Raw genomic sequence first — 19,576 nt, 5'->3', positions numbered from 1 at the left:
GTACTGCCCCAATGCATTCTGAGTGGATGCGGATCCGCTCAGAATGCATCAGTCTGGCAGCGTTCAGCCTCCGCTCCGCTCAGCAGGCGGACACCCGAACACTGCTTGCAGCGTTCGGGTGTCCGCCTGGCCGTGCGGAGGCAAACGGATCCGTCCAGACTTACAATGTAAGTCAATGGGGACGGATCCGTTTGAAGTTGACACAATATGGCTCAATTTTCAAACGGATCTGTCCTCCATTGACTTTCAATGTAAAGTCTGGACAGATCCGTCTGAACTACTTTCACACTTAGAATTTTTTTTAAACTATAATGCAGACGGATCCGTTCTGAACGGATCCAAACGTCTGCATTATAGGAGCGGATCCGTCTGTACAGACACCAGACGGACCCGCTCTGAACGCAAGTGTGAAAGTAGCCTTATCATACACTATGACCTCAAATCACATGACGCTATATTCCATGTTATCCCCTCCAGCATAAAAGTATATACAGTTATTACAATTGTTAGCTACTGTAGACATATACCTTTACACTGAAAATTGGTCCAAGGACACATTTTTTGCAATGCATTTTTCATCAGTTCAGAATCATCTGATTATCATTCAAACAAAATCGCAGTAGACGTTGTACAAGCATATACCAACTATACAAACCGTATATTTATCTTTCACTCACAAATGATTGTTCACATCTCATCTTACTGAGAATCACGCAGTTATAAGTAGCAATCAGTCAGAATGTAAAGCAGCTCATTAATATTCCAGGGTTTCTCTGGAATCTAATCACACATTTAATGCCATAGACATTTTCACACACAAAATGTCACCAGCTTTTAATAGTATAGCCATTTAGCCATGTGGAAAATAGTGCACCTATTTTAAAATGTAAAGAATCTCAATGCTGGTTGCTTTTATATTACCCACAGTAAATTTAAACCAGTGAAAGGGTTGACCAGCAAATTAAATGTATTAAAAAAAAAAAGTCTCTGCATGGTATAATATAAGTAATGCCCCATCACACCCGTCTACATGCTTGCCAGGTCTCCCGAGGGTCTTTGTTTTCTGGTAACTCTCAACGAGCAGGAAATATTCTTTCAGCCAATCACTGGCAGTGACCAGCTTCATCCGTTGATTGGCTGGGAGGCTTTTTCTTGTGTGTCTAGAGAAGCCAGGAAGTAGAGATCAGCCGGGGAACGGTATGCGTTAGAACAGGAATGAGGATCGGTACAGTATGACATTTCTTATTATTTTACACTGTTAAAAATATATGTGCCAAACAACCCCTTAAAATATCATGTTTCCCTGGTCCCTAAAAAGTAGGCATCCTAAACATGACCTTTTGCTTTAAGCTGTCTTCATTCATATGTTTCTCTCTTGAGATATCTTGCCTTGCTCCATTTGTGTGTGTGACATTGTTTCTTTACTCTGCCTTCTTTTTTCATGCCTGTTAGAGAGAGCTGCTGGTCTGTGTTGCCGCTTGGTAGTACCCTGCCATAAAGGAATGCCAAGGCTTACTGACCTGTCTGTCAAAACCAAAGATGTCTGGGAAATTCCAAGAGAATCCCTCCAGTTAATCAAGAGGCTGGGCAATGGGCAGTTTGGGGAAGTATGGATGGGTACGCAGTCAAAACAATTACTTCAAGTCAACTGCTCTTTTGTGGAGCACCAAAAGGAAAGATGGAAAGTGGCACCAAATGGGAACTTTATTACTTGCAGTATTTCCACATCGATCATGCTAGTCACATGACATTAGCTCCTTCTAAATTAATATTTATTGTGTAGTAAGTTAAATTGGTATACAGCACCTTCCATCTTTCTTACTGCATGCTATAGGTTTAATGGTTTTCCATAATTTCCTTTTCCTTAGAGCAAGCTGATGGTTTGTGTTATAATTTTACAATGATTGCACCGAATTATGTCCCACAAACTGTTGGATTGGCTAAAGATGCATGGGAAGTGTCACGGAGCACAATACTTCTGCAAGAGAAGCTCGGTCAGGGCTGTTTCGCTGAAGTGTGGTATGGTAAGGTGGACCGGTTGCTTTGTTTAGGAGATGTTAGACACTTTTTCCAGCTAAAAAAGGCAAAGATAGAATTGCTACCTCTACAAAGTTCTGACAGCGACCTGTCTACCATGGGAACAAAGAATTTGGTATGTTGAAATCCAAGGTACCTCTTTTTCCCAACAAGACATTTAGCTAGAGTCAGTTGGCCTTATACACATTAGATTGTCCAATTTTGTGTAATGTGTATGGCCATCTTTACATTGGTTAATTTCAAAATCGTTCTTACAAACAGAAGAGAAGGTAAATAAATGAAAGATAATAGCTACTATCACTAGATGACCCTTTTCTGATATGTTGCAGTCTATATTTTCTTTTAGTATATATTTAATCATTTGTTAGATAATGACCGAAATTAAATTGGTATTAAAAGCAACATACAATTTATCTGGGCAAACCAAACATTAAAAAAATATTGCTGACAAAACTAGACCCATTTTTATTAAAAAGGTAATAAAAATATTATTGCAGCATAATTAGGGATTATTAGGGTTTTCATTTATTTAAATTTATAAGATTCTCTAGAAAGATAGATCCAAAACAGACTTTTTGCCCACTTTAGCCCATATAACTAAAAAATAAATTTTTTAGGAAAGAGTATAAAGATGTAATGGAAAAAAACACACAAAAATCCTTCGACAGCAATTACTTGGATATGAAATCAGCTTATAGCAAAATTTATGAATATGTTCAAATTTGAACGCCATTTTACACTCTACGTCTAGTTATAATCTATTCATAACATGTGCACCATCATGTCTTGTAGGATTCTGCAATGGAGACCCTGAATGGAGTCTCCAACAAATACGTTAACCTAGTCTTTTTGTTAATTCTGTGTTTATCATGAGTCGCATCTTATCTAATATACAAAGATGCAGAAATTTTATAAAACACTCTGTAGAAAGTGAGCATTTTTTTGAGAAATCTTATGAGTTGAAGAAGTGTAGAAACATTAAACGAGTCGTATTTATTAGAATATATATCTGCCCACCCGCGCTCCCGTGACCACTTGACACTCCTTACCCGTGAGGGAATCGCTGCTAGGTTCACTGGCACAGTCTTCTGCTTTAACTGTTAAATTTGAACACACATATCAAAGGAGTCTGATTCCTAAAAGAATCAGAATAGGAACCTGCGCTGATTGCGGTGTAATCAAGGGTTAAAGAGATATGTATGTAAAGTACTCTGAGAAAATACCTTCTTTAAGAGGACGATGTCTCCGTGGAGTATCCTCCTTGTTATATCAGGGAAGCAGATGTCCGGATGGCTTCAGGTTCAACCTTCTAGCGTAAGTGATGCTCTGGCCGGCAGCAAATCACTCGTGCTAGGGAACCACCAGTTTGAAGTCCGGGAATTTCGGCGTGGGACGTCACCGCACTGTGTATGGATGCCTTCAGGGGACAAAAAACTATCCTACGTGTTTCTGAGCCAGTCGGGCTCCTTCGTCAGGGATCGAAGGAGCCCAACTTGCTCAGAAACGCGTAGGATAGTTTTTTGTCCCCTGAAGGCATCCATACACAGTGCAGTGACGTCACACGCCAAAATTCCCGGACTTCAAACTGGTGGTTCCCTCGCACGAGTGATTTTCTGCCGGCCGGAGCATCACTCACACTAGAAGGTTGAACCTGAAGCCATCCGGACATCTGCTTCCCTGAGTTAACAAGGAGGATACTCCACGGAGACATCGTCCTCTTAAAGAAGGTATTTTCTCAGAGTACTTTACATACATATCTCTTTAACCCTTGATTACACCGCAATCAGCGCAGGTTCCTATTCTGATTCTTTTAGGAATCAGACTCCTTTGAGTCGTATTTCTTGACTTCCGTTCATGGCTCAGCTCAGAACCATTTGACATTAAAAGTATTGTGCTCTTGTGTATGCATTGTCTGTTATGTTTATTGGTGTTCAGAACTTGGGATCTGTTAACTGGTATTTATGGGGTATGTGGGTTTTCTGAAGATTTTTATGTTATGGTTGCACCCACATGCTCAACCCAGTTAAGTTAACTCCACACTGCAAACATTGTCATTGGTCATTTTTTGAACATTAATCATTTTTAATTTTAAATCAAATTCTAGATAAAGATCCCATGCCATGAACTTTAATAACTAACTTTTATAGATGTTTATTGTATGTGATTGCATGTATGTAGTAGAACAGTAGTCTTAAAGTCAATAATGTCTTATATATGTTGCCTTACCATTAATATCTGGACACACATTTGTTAGAGAAATAGCAACATTAATATTGTGGAGCATTTCATAATATACTTAATATGGCTGTGCTGCTCCACGTCTTTAGTATGATTCTCTTTATGCTTTATTAGTTCTTTGTACAGACATACTTATAACAATCTTCTTTGCTTGTAGCCACCATTAGCGAGCCAATAAGGATTAGGTCCGGATGCGTTCAGGGTGCGTTTAGTGAAACTCGCACCATTTTGCAAGCAAGTTCAGTCAGTTTTGTCTGCGATTGCGTTCAGTTTATTTTTTTCCGCGTGGGTGCAATGCGTTTTGATGCGTTTTTCACACGCGTGATAAAAAACTGAAGGTTTACAAACAACATCTCTTAGCAACCATTAGTGAAAAACGCATTGCATCCGCACTTGCTTCCGGATGCAAGGCGTTTTGCACTGAAGCCCCATTCACTTCTATGGGGCCAGGGTTGCGTGAAAACGCAGAATATAGAACATGCTGCGATTTTCACACAACGCAGAGCTGTACACAGACCCATTTAAATGAATGGTGCGGGTGCTATGCGTTCACATCATGCATTGCACCCACGCGGAAAACTCGCTTGTGTGAAGAATTTGTGTATGACAACTGTTACATACAGATGGCCTCTGTTCAAACAAGGGTTTATGACACCATTCATGGTTATCAAGGGCAGTGGAGGGGTTAATGTCAGCATTCCTGGTAGTCTAGGTTAGAAAAGGGAGTTAATGTTTGCATCACTGGTGGTCTAGGGAAGTGAAGAGGTTTATTATACCATCCCTGGATATCTAGGGCAGTAATGGGGTTATGTCAGGATTCCTGGTAGTCTAGGGCAGAGAAGCGATAAATGTCAGTATCCTTAGCAGTAGAGGTTGGAAAAAGGGTTAATGCCAGCATCCCTAGTGGTCTAGGATGGCGAAAGAGTTAGGGTAACTGCACACAATGTGGATTACATGCAGTTTTTCTGCATGGTTTTTCGTGGAATACAGTACGGACAAAGTGAATACGATTTGACAAATCTACTTTGCTTTTTCCATCTGTATGGAACTTGACCTGCTGTGAGGATTTTAAAATCTCCAACATGTCAGTTGTTTTTGTGATTCCGCACCTTATGTACAGTGGTTTTCCCCATAGACTTCAATGGGGTTGTTAAAATAAACAGAAAAACCCGTTCATACGGTTCTCTGAATGAGCCCACATTTGTACACGGGAGAGGTGTTAGCAGTGATTGAAACATTATCTACAAATGAAAGTTGATCTGTCCAGATGCTAATGTTAGGGTCTTGGGCATGTAAAATGGTGTGTATATGCATGGATCTGTGGATTTCTTCAAGTGTTTTGCTGTCCGGCATTCAGGGAAAATGTGAGTTGATCCTATATTAATTTTATACTTATTACTAAATCCAGGTACATGGAATGGAAATACCAAGGTGGCAATAAAGACTCTGAAGCCGGGTACCATGTCTCCTGAGTCTTTCTTGGAAGAGGCTCAGATCATGAAGAAGCTGAAACATGATAAACTGGTGCAGCTTTATGCAGTAGTGTCCGAAGAACCTATCTACATTGTAACTGAGTACATGAGCAAAGGTCAGAACTTCTCATCAGTAGTGTTTATATGTTGTTTTTATGCCAGAACGTGGACTATCAATAGAAATGCAATAGATCTGCAAACACTAAAGATTTATCCACATCAGAACCCTCAACAAATACGTCAAGCTGAATATTGTAATTTTCCCAGCATGCCCCTCAAACTGCATTCACTTCTTTGCTTACAGTGTAAATCCAGTTTATATCTACATCATATTGATTACCATTCATGATGAAAATGTATAAACAAATGTAATCGCAATATATGTTTTACTGACAACACTATAAAAATCCTTCCATGAAGCAGTGTTGTCAATAATGTGGCAGTACTGGCTGAAAGATGCTTTTAGTTAGTCATTTTCGTGTTGTGTCACCAATGGAAATTTAGTGTAATTGTACCTTTTTTGTTTCCGATGAGTACATGACCCTGATCAGCCCTTTGGCTAAACCCTACCTTGAGAAATTTCTAGAATTTGAAAGGCTGTTTAAGGGCTCATGCATACGACCATGTGCCGGCCGCAATGCACGGGCACCGACCAATGGGTGCGCTGTCTGCACCGCAAAAAAGTAGTGCATGCTACTGCTACAGCTCGTCCACATACAGAGTCATTGTTTCTCTGTATGAGGACAGCACATTCTGCTGCCCAGAAATGATGATTTAGGTGTCCACATAAACGATGATCTCAACTGATCTGATTTGTGGCACCTTTACATAGGTCGATTATCAGGAACGAGCGTTTGCATGAACATTTGTTGCCAATAATAGGTCTGTGTAAATCTGCCTTAGGCCTCATGCACATGACCATATTTTTGGTCTGCATCCTCGTTTTGGAAAGCAGACCCATTCATGTCTATGAGGGCACAAAAATGTGGATGTCATCCACATCCGTGCGTTAAGTTATAGAACATGGCCTATTTTTGGACAAGAATAGGTATTTCTACAATGGGGCATGAAAAATATGCAGGATGTGTATGGACCACAACCATATTTTGTGGATCTGCAGTTAACAAACTGCAAGATGGATACGGTCGTGTGCAGGAGGCCTTAAAAGGATTCCAGCTTTCCCGATCATCATTTTGACATTATAAACTGTGACAGTTATCCTCAGGAGATCCAGCCCTCTAACAAGCTGAGATATGTAAAAAAGCCAACCTTTAGCAACAAATGCATTCATGACAAGAAGAGTGAAATGTGTAACACTCATCATTGTGGTTGTTTAGCATGCTATTTCAAAATGATATACCGGTTTTATCCAAAGAGCAGTCCTAGTAAAGTTTTCCATCTCCATAACATATTTCTTATTATATTCCAGTTTCCATGAGATGCTCAATTTTATATACTTTACATCGGAAACATATTCTGTGGTTGTATTAACTGTAAATGGTACACTATGGGTTTCAGCCAAGCTATAAGGTGGTGGTTGGTGGGGGAGGGGTTAATTGCAGGTGTTTCTTCCATGGCCCCCTGCACCCTAATGTAATTACACCCCTATAAATGTACGGCCCTATAATAATACTTGTATATTGTTTTCATGCAGGGAGCTTGCTAGAGTTCCTCAAGGATGGCGAAGGACGAGCCCTGAAACTGCCAAACTTGGTGGATATGGCTGCCCAGGTAAAACCATTCTTTCTTTATAAAAGCCGCATGAATGCCATAGAACGTCATTTTCAGATACTATCTCCTTGCTTTTGTAGGTTGCCGCTGGGATGGCTTATATTGAACGTATGAATTACATACACAGAGACTTACGGTCTGCAAATATTTTGGTTGGAAATGGTCTGATTTGCAAAATTGCAGATTTTGGTCTTGCTCGATTAATTGAAGACAATGAATACACAGCGAGGCAAGGTAAGAGGATTTCCATTGACTTCACTTGTGAAGGGGATAGAAAATTAGCAAAACAGATCAGTATGGGCAGTGTGTATAAAGAACATATTTGCACTAAAGCTAGCCACACAAAGGCTAACTCTGTATTATTGATTCAGTAACAGGATTATTTCACATATTGGCACCATACCTGGGTTTCTGTCTGATCAGCAGCCAGATCATTTTTAATTGGATTTGCCTTGGTACAGTGAACACAAGATATCTTATTAACACATTTCCTGTTGTGCCTGATCATATCCTTATCTCATAGAGAAACACTATCTGATATGAGAGCACACAGGTAGCTGGCCAGCATAACACCATGTATAGACGTGTAAACTGCCACGTCACTGCTGAGGCCAGTAATTGGCTGCAGCGCCCCACATGACCCCGTCAGTCCGGAAGTATACAAGATGGGGCCAGGAACATTCCTCTAGAGAGTAAGGGAGAAAACGTGAAAAAAAAACTGTGTGCCAAACTCATTTACAGTATGGCGGACCCATAGCAATCTGCAGGCACAGTAGGACTAATTTGCAATTCATGGCCATGTACATGAGACTTTATTCTTTACTGTTACAGCAGCAGGTTGTATTCATTTCAATATGGACTGGTTACATTTTTCACAGGCATATTGAAGTTGTAGTGCGGCTTACCCATATCTTTTCGACATTAGCAGTACAGTTGTAAACTGTCTGTGGAGAGGCTGGATATGCTATACCAGAGATGGCCAACCTGCGGCTTTCCAGCTGTTGCAAAACTACAACTTCCAGCATGTCCAGACTACCTACATGTATCAGCCTACAGCAGGGCATGGTGGGAGTTGTAGTTTCACAACAGCTGGAGAGCCACAGGTTGGCCATCTCTGGAAAGTCTGCCCCATTTATAACAAATAGCTCTAGTCCTGAGAATCACAAGAAGCATTGTCATTGCATGCCAATAACATTGCAGATAATAACCTGTCAATAAAGGTTATTCTGACTCATTACAAACCCTATGCAAATACTATGAAATGCAACGAGTCTCGGAAATATATAGCATATGGAAAATGCAGAACATCGGTTCATCATGCCAAACTCAATGTGTTTTTGACACTTTTACACCTACCGTACCTCAAAGTCAAACACTATTTTTGGTGTAATTTATTGGTGTTTATGTATGCCAGCTATGAAGTGGCATAAGAAAGGGAAATGTGCCAAATATAATGTGCCTTGTGATGTATGTGTTTTAATTTGTATCTATACTTTGTGTAGTTGCACTGAGATGGATATGCAGCCAAAAACATACAGTACCTCAAATTATTCATCAGATCAGTTACCATAAGAATAATGTGTCCATTATAGTCACACAGGGTGAGATTTACTAACACTGTCTAATATGTGTACAGTGTAAACTTAAGGGTTCAGCCAAAGATCTAACGTTTACAAAGTGCAGGCAGGATCGGGATAGAAAGCCAACAGGTGTCTAATGTATATGGCTAGGTTTAGACCAGAAACAGTCTAAAGATGCACCAAATATATTATCTGGCGCAATGTCTAGTCTACATTTATACCAAGTTGGCTTATTTTGTGCCAGAATTTTGTGGCACAACTTTGACACCATTTAACGCTAGTCTTTGAAATCTCCTGTATTGCCAGCGCAGGCCTCGTGGTGCATCCTCTGGCAGTCCATACGCCAGAATAAAATCTACAGCAGCTCACAAATGAAGATAAATGTGGCAGTCCCGCTAGCCCCACTTTTGCCACGCCACCTTTTCAGAAAGTGGCAAGGATGGTGCAGAAACGCCACTTCGGACAAAATTTGGCAGAAATGGCGATTAAAAAACATTCTGTTTGCAACTTCAAAAAGGAGGTGCAAGGAGATGATAAATCTCCCCATAATGTTGCAATTTAAGCCAAGCCCTCATTTCTGCAAACACACCAATTTCCTGCTTAGGCCTCATGCACACGACCGTATTTTTTTGCGGTCCGCAAAAACGGGTTCCGTTTTGCCGTGATCCATGACCGTTTTTTCGTCCGTGGGTCTTCCTTGATTTTTGGAGGATCCACGGACATGAAAAAAAAGTCGTTTTGGTGTCTGCCTGGCCGTGCGGAGCCAAATGGGTCCTGAATTACAATGCAAGTCAATGGGGACGGATCCGTTTGACGTTGACACAATATGGTGCAATTTCAAACGGATCCGTCCCCATTGACTTTCAATGTAAAGTCAGGAGTTAATATACCATAGGATCGGAGTTTTCTCCAATCCGATGGTATATTTTAACTTGAAGCGTCCCCATCACCATGGGAATGCCTCTATGTTAGAATATACCGTCGGATTTGAGTTACATCGTGAAACTCAAATCCGACAGTATATTCTAACACAGAGGCGTTCCCATGGTGATGGGGACGCTTCAGGTTAGAATATACTAAAAGAACTGTGTACATGACTGCCCCCTGCTGCCTGGCAGGTGCTGCAAGGCAGCAGGGGGCAGCCCCCCCCCGTAGTTAACACATTGGTGGCCAGTGTGGCCGGCCCCCCCCCCCCTCCCTCCCCTGTAGTTAACTCATTGGTGGCCAGTGGGCCCCCCTCCCTCCCTTGTAGTTAACTCATTGGTGGCCAGTGCGGCCGGCCCCCCTCCCTCCCCTGTAGTTAACTGGTTGCCATGGTTACCGATCGGAGCCCCAGCGATTAAACTGGGACTTCGATCGGTACTATCCGCTGCCACCAATGATAGGGGGGGAGATTTTAATTAGGAGGGGGAGGAAGGGGAGAGGGCCCACTGGCCACCAACGAGTTAACTACAGGGGAGGGAGGGGGGGCCCACTGGCCACCAACGAGTTAACTACAGGGGAGGGAGGTGGGCCCACTGGCCACCAATGAGTTAACTACAGGGGAGGGGGGGGCCGGCCGCACTGGCCACCAATGTGTTAACTACAGGGGGAGTGGGGCTGCCCCCTGCTGCCTGGCAGCACCTACCAGGCAGCAGGGGGCAGTCATGTACACAGTTCTTTTAGTATATTCTAACCTGAAGCGTCCCCATCACCATGGGAACGCCTCTGTGTTAGAATATACTGTCGGATCTGAGTTTTCACGAAGTTATCCGTCTGTATAAAAACTAACCTACGGCCACGGATCACGGACACGGATGCCAATCTTGTGTGCATCCGTGTTCTTTCACGGACCCATTGACTTGAATGGGTCCGTGAATCGTTGTCCGTCAAAAAAATAGGACAGGTCATATTTTTTTGACGGACAGGATACACGGATCACGGTCTCGGCTGCAAAACGGTGCATTTTCCGATTTTTCCACGGACCCATTGAAAGTCAATGGGTCCGCGAAAAAAAACGGAAGACGGCACAACGGCCACGGATGCACACAACGGTCGTGTGCATGAGGCCTAAACCACACCGACTTGTGGAACGAGCGGAAAAAGTGTTTAAGACACTTAAAGGACCACTAAACTCTGAAAAAAACAAGAAAAGAAGCATAACATGCAAAGTAAAGTTTGTCTATAACTCTTTCTGTATAAGCATCTGCAACCAGTGTTAGCATATATCCTGAAGTCATAGAAATGTGTTCTTCCTCCCAGCCCCTCCATCTTCAGCTGGGGACCAACTCTTATATTTCACTTTTAACTAGCATGACCTCACAGTGAAAACCGGAAGTTTAGAAAAGGGTTGGGGCTTAAAGGGGTTCTCCCGGCTCTCCTATATTGAAGACCTTTCCTCAGGATAGGTCCTTACTATCAGATCAGCGGATCGATGGCTGTATGAGGAGACGGCATGCAAGTGTCATCTCCCTTCTCTCTTCCTGCTCAATGCTGCTTTGCCATAGACAGTAGCGTTGAGCAGAAAGAGAGAGACGGCACATGCGTGGGGGTGTCGGGTGTTGGACCCCCGCCAATCTGATATTTATGACCTATCCTGAGGAAAGGTCATCAATATAGGAGAGCCTGGAGAACCCCTTTAATGCCCATTTAATCCAATAGACACTCGGAGCAGAAGAACAGACAGGATGAATTTGGCACATAACTGCGCCGAATGAAACCTATAGACCCCATAGACTATAATAGGGTCATTAGGTTTCCGCTCAGAGGAAGATTTTTGAAGCGTAGAAAAGAATTCCTGCATGCAATATTTTAGGATTTTTTTAAATGTAGATAGTGACATGGAAAATTAAAAATAACATCACCAAAAATTTGCAGCATTCATTGTATGCCCTGATCTGTGAACAAGAAAGGCCTTTGAGTTTGATGACTGTCAAGTATAAACAGTCCCCAGTTATGAAGAGGTTAAACAACCAGTTACTCCTGAAGGTAGTAATCAAAATACCTAAAGAGAGCTTTGAAGTAGCCAGAGAAATTGGTGGATGCTGCAACAAGTCGGACAAATTAAAGGGATGAAGGTGTGATGAAATGCTTGGAGAAGTATGTCTAGATCATGTATAAGTGTCCTCCTGCTGTGCTCTGCCGCTTGTCAGGCATGCTAGCTTTGATCGCATGTCAAGTTACACAGCTGCCAGCAGTATTATTTTAAGGCGCCTTCTCTCTTTTTTATGAGCTTGTTTTAAAGTGATTACTCCAAATTGTAGGAGAGAAAGCAGACAAAGCTCTAGCTGATTCCATACATAGCAGTTACATCTGTATACCTCGAGTCTATGTTAATATTGCATGATTTTTCCTCATTGTAATACAGCAGAACACATCACAGTTGGCCATATTTCTTCCTGATAATTACAGTATGTGGTCATTATCTCAAACACGTCCTGTCTGACACTCAGGTCCCCACCTTCTGCCACTGACAGATGGTGTTTGTTCCTCTGCTGAGCTCTCTAGCGTTATTATCTGGCATTATCATTGACAGCCGTTTAGGTTTACACGTGATTATTATTTCAAAGTCACTAATATTTTATGTGCCTGAGCCTGGACTAATAAGTAGGAAATATGATTAAATCAAATCAAGAATTATACAATGAACTGTATGTCCCACAGATATTCGGTTGTTATTATGACACCATATGGACCAGTGTTCTCCATCTTATTCACATCAATCCATCTGTTCGTTGCGTTCGGTACTTTATATAGGTTTCACAAATGTGTAACATAGATGCAGTATAGGTACCATAGTTTGTGCTTTAGGGTACTTTTACACTAGCGTTATTCTTTTCTGGCATAGAGTTCCGTCCTAGGGGCTCAATACCAGAAAAGAACTGATCAGTTTTATCCTAATGCATTCTGAATGGAGAGCAATCCGTTCAGGATGCATCAGGATGTCTTCAGTTCAGTCTTTTTGACTTTTCAGGACGAAGATAATACCGCAGCATGCTACGGTTTTATCTCCGTCCAAAATTCCGGAACACTTGCCGGAATGCCGGATCCGTCATATTTTCCCATTGAAATGCATTAATGCCGGATCCAGCTCCGAGTGTTTCAGCAAAACGGATCCGGCATTGCAGTCCGCGCATGCTCAGACCGCAAATAATGTGAAAAAAAATAAATGTCGGATCAGTTTTTCCAGGTGACACCAGAGAGACGGATCCAGCATTTCAATGCATTTGTCAGATGGATCAGGATCCTGATCCGTCTGACAAATGCCATCCGTTTGCATCCGTTTTGACGGATCCGGCAGCCAGTTCCGGCTACGTGAAAGTGTGAAAGTAGCCTTATTCTTACATTACAGCAAGCCTTTATTTTACAGCCGCTGCTATGCTGAGGATTCTTCATGTGAACACATTTGGTTACTAGAGAGTCTATGTTCCTGTTAATTATTTATGGGGATTTATGCAGGAAAACGCAGAGGGGGAGATTTATCACCTCCTTGTGCTACTTGTTGTGGTGCAACAAAGTCTCAAACACAGTTTCTAAACGCCACTTGTGACACAGTTTGTCACAAGTGGCATTTCTTTACCGCCCTTGCTCTGAACAGGGGGAGTGGCGAGGATTGGGCGGGATTAGGCGCATTTTTCAGCAGCACAGGAGATTTCAAAGACCGGCGTAAAACGCAGGTCTTTGATAAATCTCCAGATTTTGTAAAAAAATTTAATGAATAGTACGGTAATTATACATCAATAATGTTACGTGTTAGTGTTGAGCGCACAGTACAGTATTGTGGTTAAATATGTATATTAGGACATGTACAAGTTATTGGTTTAAAATCGGAGGTAGGCTCTTTTCTTTATTTGATGGATTGTGTTATAACAGTCCATGAATAAGTCATAGATGTGCTTTACAATCTAGGTAATATATCAGCCTATGGAAATAAATGGACAGGTTTGCATTATTACTGTGCCTGGCCCCGGGTTAGCGATTATGTAGAGGTTATTATGTAGTTGCCTATTTTGGTCTTGCTCTGTGGAATATGTTTTTACATGGGATACAGTATATTATACCGAAATGTGATTTATTTCCACAGGTGCAAAGTTTCCCATAAAATGGACAGCCCCTGAAGCAGCACTGTATGGAAGGTTCACAATCAAGTCAGATGTGTGGTCATTTGGTATTTTACTGACAGAACTTGTAACAAAAGGAAGAGTTCCCTATCCTGGTGAGTGCAAATTATTCCATGTATTCTCTAAACTGTAAGAAATACCATATAAACTATGTTGGGTTGTGAAGCATATATGACCCACCTATTGTAGTACAAGTACACAGTTATCTTCCATTTAGTAGGAAGTTGCATTGAATTTTTTGCTTGATACAAAGTTGAAAGTGCGATAGCACCTATTATCACAGGCCTGATTATAATGATTTGTACATATGCCTCCTTTCCTTCTACATCACTCAATGTACTACTGAATAAAGACTAATGGGGGGGGGGGATATATATATATACACACACACAGAGAAATATATTCTGGCTTCAAAAAGTCCCAAAATGGGTCTTTTGCTCCTTTTTAGACTCACTTTTTTGTGACTTTTGGCGTTTTACACCACTCACTCCAGTTTTGAGATATGGGTGGAAAAGTGGCTGTGGTTAGGTATGTTAATGAGCTAGCTGCACTCCAGATTTATCACTGAGGATTTTTTTTTTTTAAGTCGCAAAAAAAGTTTAAATATCCCTGGAGTAGCTTTTCTAGACAAACGTGTTAGGTTTAAGGATAAAACAAATTTATCAAAAAACGTGTGACATTTGCTAAATGTGTATGAAGTAAACCAATGCAGACTCAAGCGAAACTGACTTTAAATATTCCCCCATGATGTCTTGTGTGCACATGGATGTCTCCATTTTCTTTTAATCTTTTGATTATATTATGTACTATAGATGGTGGAAGGTTCAAAATCTTCGCAATTTTATGTTGGGGAAACCTCTGTCCATCTTTGCTTCTGAGAGACTCTGCCTCTCTAACATGCTCTTTTTATACCCAGCCATGTGACTCAGTAGCAAATTGCTCCTCCAACAGTTTTTTTTGTCTTTGTCCCAACTTTTTTGAGACATGTTGCTGCCATCAAGTTCTAAATTAGTAAAAAAAAAAAAAAAAATGAAAAATGGTAAAATGTCTCACTTTCAACATCTGATATGTGTTCTATGATCTATTGTGAATAAAGTATATGGGTCTATGAGATTTGCAAATCATTGCATTGTTTTAAGTTGCATTTTATTTTACACAGCGTCCTAACTTTTTTTTAGATATATATTATATATTTATTGTGTCTTGAAACATACTATTTTCTCTTATTTGTCTCCAGGTATGAATAACCGAGAAGTTTTGGAACAAGTGGAACGTGGCTACAGGATGCCTTGTCCACAGGACTGTCCTAATTCTCTGCATGAGCTCATGCTTAACTGCTGGAAAAAAGACCCAGAGGAGCGCCCAACTTTTGAATATCTTCAAGGTTTCCTGGAAGACTACTTCACTGCCACTGAGCCCCAGTACCAACCCGGAGACAACCTGTAAAGTTCTGCCTGCACCAAGCCATTTCCAGGTTGAAATCCTAGAATTTGCTTCCAGTTTAATGACTGCCTTTAACAAGGAGCTCTTTCTTCCAGTGTGGGTTGCACGTAGGCGTGAAGCTCAGAACTTCAAGAAAACTTTTTTTTTCCATGGCCAATTATAATAATCTGAATGTTCTCTTTTGAAAACAGTAAAACTATGGGGGAAAGGAAAAAAAGGCAAAACTTCTCAAGCAAAGACTTGAAAGATGCATTGTATTGATGTTATGTAAACTGCAAAACCTCTGTTTATTGTAAATATTAACTCTGTGCCAATTCCCAATATTAGAGTTTTTTTAAAAATAAGAATTCATGCATTTTTAACGCGTTTCCCTTTGAGTCTACACAAGTATTACTTTTCAAAGTGCCCTCATACACTTCTATGGCTTTTTATTTAATATGTAGATGCTTTAGTTTTGCTTTTTGTACATGTACCTATAAATAATGCAAGCTGTACATACATACCACCATGCAGTACATCTGGTACATACATACAGCCATACATACTGACCGCAAGGAGTGGGGGGGGGGGGGTCCTGTCTGGGTCATTAATGCCAATTACAAAGAAACATTTCACAGGTTTCTGAATGCGGGATCCTAGAAGAATGCAATTTTATATTGCTTATATTGCATCTTGGTTTCAAGAGATTGATCCAAATCATAGTGTAAACTGGATACGCTCATACCTTGTCAACATGCGGTATGACGGTGGCGGTGGTAAATGGCGGCACAGCAGTGCCACAAAGATGCCAGTTTAATGACTAATACATTTATTGTCTATATTCTACATCCATCTAATTAGTATAAATGTGGCTTCTGGGAAATTCATCTGTCACAATAGCTACCTACAAAATGTTATTTTTTTCTTAATTTTTTAAAACCTTTAACTTCTCTCTATTTTTCACTTGCAATACACAACTGTGTAACCTTTGCCAATCTGAAGACCACCCAGGAGTACATAAGCAGATTGTTCATCTTTTCTATGTAGTATTTACCAATGTAAAAAAGCTGATAAAACTTATTTCTACTTGTCTTGAGACGTTCTCCAATGGAATTACTATGCACTATACATTTCATGGGGAATGCACAAAAACAGTGTTTCTTTGTATCATTCTTAGATTTATTCTGTTTATTGAACAACTGACTTTTCCATTTGGTTTTTACATCATGTTATCAATTTAAGGTCTTAACTAATTTCCTATTATCATTTCTTTACATTTTTTCATGGAATACTGTTTAACTTTATTAATTTAGTAATTAAATATGAACATTTTGCATCATTATTTTGTTATTATTCCTCTGCCCAGAACAGAATTATTAAAAAATCTGGGAGACTGTCACACCACTCTAAGGTAAAAATCGGTATCTTAATGCGAGGTAGGGAAATAAAACAAATCTTACTTTGTTGGCTTGTTTCTTCTTCTAGTCATGAAATGATCACATCATTTTTGTCTATTATACTAAAATCTCTGCCAAAGCTCTAGTTTTATAGTAGACAGTGGTAAAGTACTGCCGAAATTACTGATGGTCAGATGTAGGCAAAAGTCTGGACACACCCTTTTAACTGGTGTAATTTGTAGAAAATTGACTTCCAGTGTTTGAAAGTATTAATTGGAAGGGAGGCTGCATTATTTGGCGGAGGAAACAATCTGTAGGATTCACCATTTCAGGTGAGCCATATTGCGTTTTTTTCCCGCATACACAAGAGACTTTAAATGTACGACAAGCTCGCTTTATCTTTTTTCTTTGGGGTCGTTTAACCCCTTAAGGACGCATGACGTACCGGTACGGCATGTTTCCCGAGTCCTTAAGGACCCATGACGTACCGGTACGTCATGTGTTGTTCTGATCACTGCCGTGCGGCTGGCAGTGATCGGAACCTGGTGCCTGCTCAAATCATTGAGCAGGCACCTCGGCTAAATGCGCGGGGGGGTCCCGTGACCCCCCCATGTCGGCGATCGCAACAAACCGCAGGTCAATTCAGACCTGCGGTTTGTTGCGCTTTCTGCAGTTTCTGATCGCTGCGGTCCCTGACCGCAGCGATCAGAAACTTTACTGTGGCAAAAATATATATTTATCACCCCCCCTGCACCTCTGAACGATTTTAGCCCGGTGGGAGGTGCAGGGGGGGGGTTGCGGGCGGTGGGGGCGGTGCGGGAGGCGGGCGGTGCGGCAGGCGGGATCGCGATCCCCCGCCCGCCTCCTATTGAATAATCGTTGGTGTAGAGTGGGTATACCAGGGTGCCAGCACATTGCTGACACCCTGGTATAAACGGCTGACATCGGTGATGCGATGTCAGCCGTTTAACCCTTTCCATACAGCGGTCCGTACGGACCGCTGTATGGAAAAGGTTAACAGCTCAGGGAGCTCCCTCCCTCTCCGATCGGGGGGCTGCTGTGCCTTTGCAGCCCCCCGATGGAGAGGGAGAGAGCCCCCAGACAGCCCCCCGCAGCCCTGTGCTCACCCTTCCCCGTCTGCGAAGTTCTGAGCAGACGGGGAAGGTTCCCATGGCAACAGGACGCCTGCTCAGGCGTCCTGCTGTCCATGGTGCTGAACAGATCTGTGCTGAAGGCAGAGATCTGTTCAGTGTAAGTAAAATACAGTACAGTACAATATATATTGTTTTGTACTGTATTATACAGACATCAGACCCACTGGATCTTAAAGAACCAAGTGGGTCTGGGTCAAAAAAAAAGTAAAAAAAGTGAAAAAAAAGTAAAAAAATCAAAAAACACATTTATCACTGATTAAAAATGAAAAAAATTAAATTCCCTACACATGTTTGATATCGCCGCGTCCGTAACGACCTGATCTATAAAACGGTCATGTTACTTTACCCGAACGGTGAACGCCATAAAAATAAAAAATAAAAAACTATGATGAAATTAAAATTTTGCCCACCTTACTTCCCAAAAAAGGTAATAAAAGTGATCAAAAAAGTCGCATGTACGGCAAAATTGTAACAATCAAATCGTCATCTCATCCCGCAAAAAATGAGACCCTACTTAAGATAATCGCCCAAAAACTGAAAAAATTATGGCTCTTAGACTATGGAAACACTAAAACATGATTTTTTTGGTTTCAAAAATGAAATCATTGTGTAGAACTTACATAAATTAAAAAAAAAGTATACATATTAGGTATCGCCGCGTCCGTATCGACCGGCTCTATAAAAATATCACATGAACTAACCCCTCAGGTGACCACCGTAATAAAATAAAAATAAAAACGGTGTAAAAAAAGCAATTTTTTGTCATCTTACGTCACAAAAAGTGTAATAGCAAGCGATCAAAAAGTCATATGCACCCCAAAATAGTGCAAATCAAACCATCATCTCATCCCGCAAAAAATGAGACCCTACTTAAGATAATCGCCCAAAAACTGAAAAAATTATGGCTCTTAGACTATGGAGACACAAAAACTTTTTTTTTGTTTTAAAAATGAAATCATTGGGTAAAACTTACATAAATTAAAAAAATTGTATACATATTAGGTATCGCCGCGTCCGTGACAACCTACTCTATGAAATTACCACATGATCTAACCTGTCAGATGAATGTTGTAAATAACAAAAAAAAAAAACGGTGCCAAAAAAGCTAATTCTTGTTACCTTGCCGCATAAAAAGTGTAATAGAGAGCGACCCAAAATCATATGTACCCTAAACTAGTACCAACAATACTGCCACCCTATCCTGTAGTTTCCAAAATGGGGTCACTTTTCTGGAGTTTCTACTCTAGGGGTGCATCAGGGGGGCTTCAAATGGGACAAAAACAGTCCAGCAAAACCTGCCTTCCAAAAACCGTATGGCATTCCTTTCCTTCTGCGCCCTGCCGTGTGCCCGTACAGCGGTTTACGACCACATATGGGGTGTTTCTGTAAACTACAGAATCAGGGCCATAAATAATGAGTTTTGTTTGGCTGTTAACCCTTGCTTTG

The 19,576-nt window shown here is 41.1% G+C and overlaps 1 protein-coding gene across 4 annotated transcripts in view; it reads left to right on the top strand.

The window, feature by feature from the left end:
* Positions 1–17,014, top strand: part of FYN (FYN proto-oncogene, Src family tyrosine kinase) — a 182,424-nt gene extending 165,410 nt beyond the window's left edge. For 2 of the 4 annotated variants that reach the window (XM_040428888.1, XM_040428887.1), the window contains exons 9-14: positions 1,453–1,617; positions 5,684–5,863; positions 7,402–7,478; positions 7,559–7,712; positions 14,121–14,252; positions 15,395–17,012. In XM_040428888.1, the coding sequence (XP_040284822.1) occupies positions 1,453–1,617; positions 5,684–5,863; positions 7,402–7,478; positions 7,559–7,712; positions 14,121–14,252; positions 15,395–15,603 (917 nt within the window). In that variant the 3' untranslated portion in view covers positions 15,604–17,012. Of the gene's footprint in view, positions 1–1,452; positions 1,618–1,868; positions 2,025–5,683; positions 5,864–7,401; positions 7,479–7,558; positions 7,713–14,120; positions 14,253–15,394 lie in introns of all 4 variants that reach the window. The other 2 variants (XM_040428890.1, XM_040428889.1) reach the window with 2 other exon arrangements.
* The last annotated feature ends 2,562 nt before the right edge of the window (positions 17,015–19,576 follow it).

This window comes from Bufo bufo, chromosome 4 (assembly GCF_905171765.1).
Source record: "Bufo bufo chromosome 4, aBufBuf1.1, whole genome shotgun sequence".
In the NCBI taxonomy this organism is placed as follows: Eukaryota; Metazoa; Chordata; class Amphibia; order Anura; family Bufonidae; genus Bufo; species Bufo bufo.
Note: the sequence above shows the minus strand (reverse complement) of the source record. Positions and strands in the feature narration are given on the sequence as shown.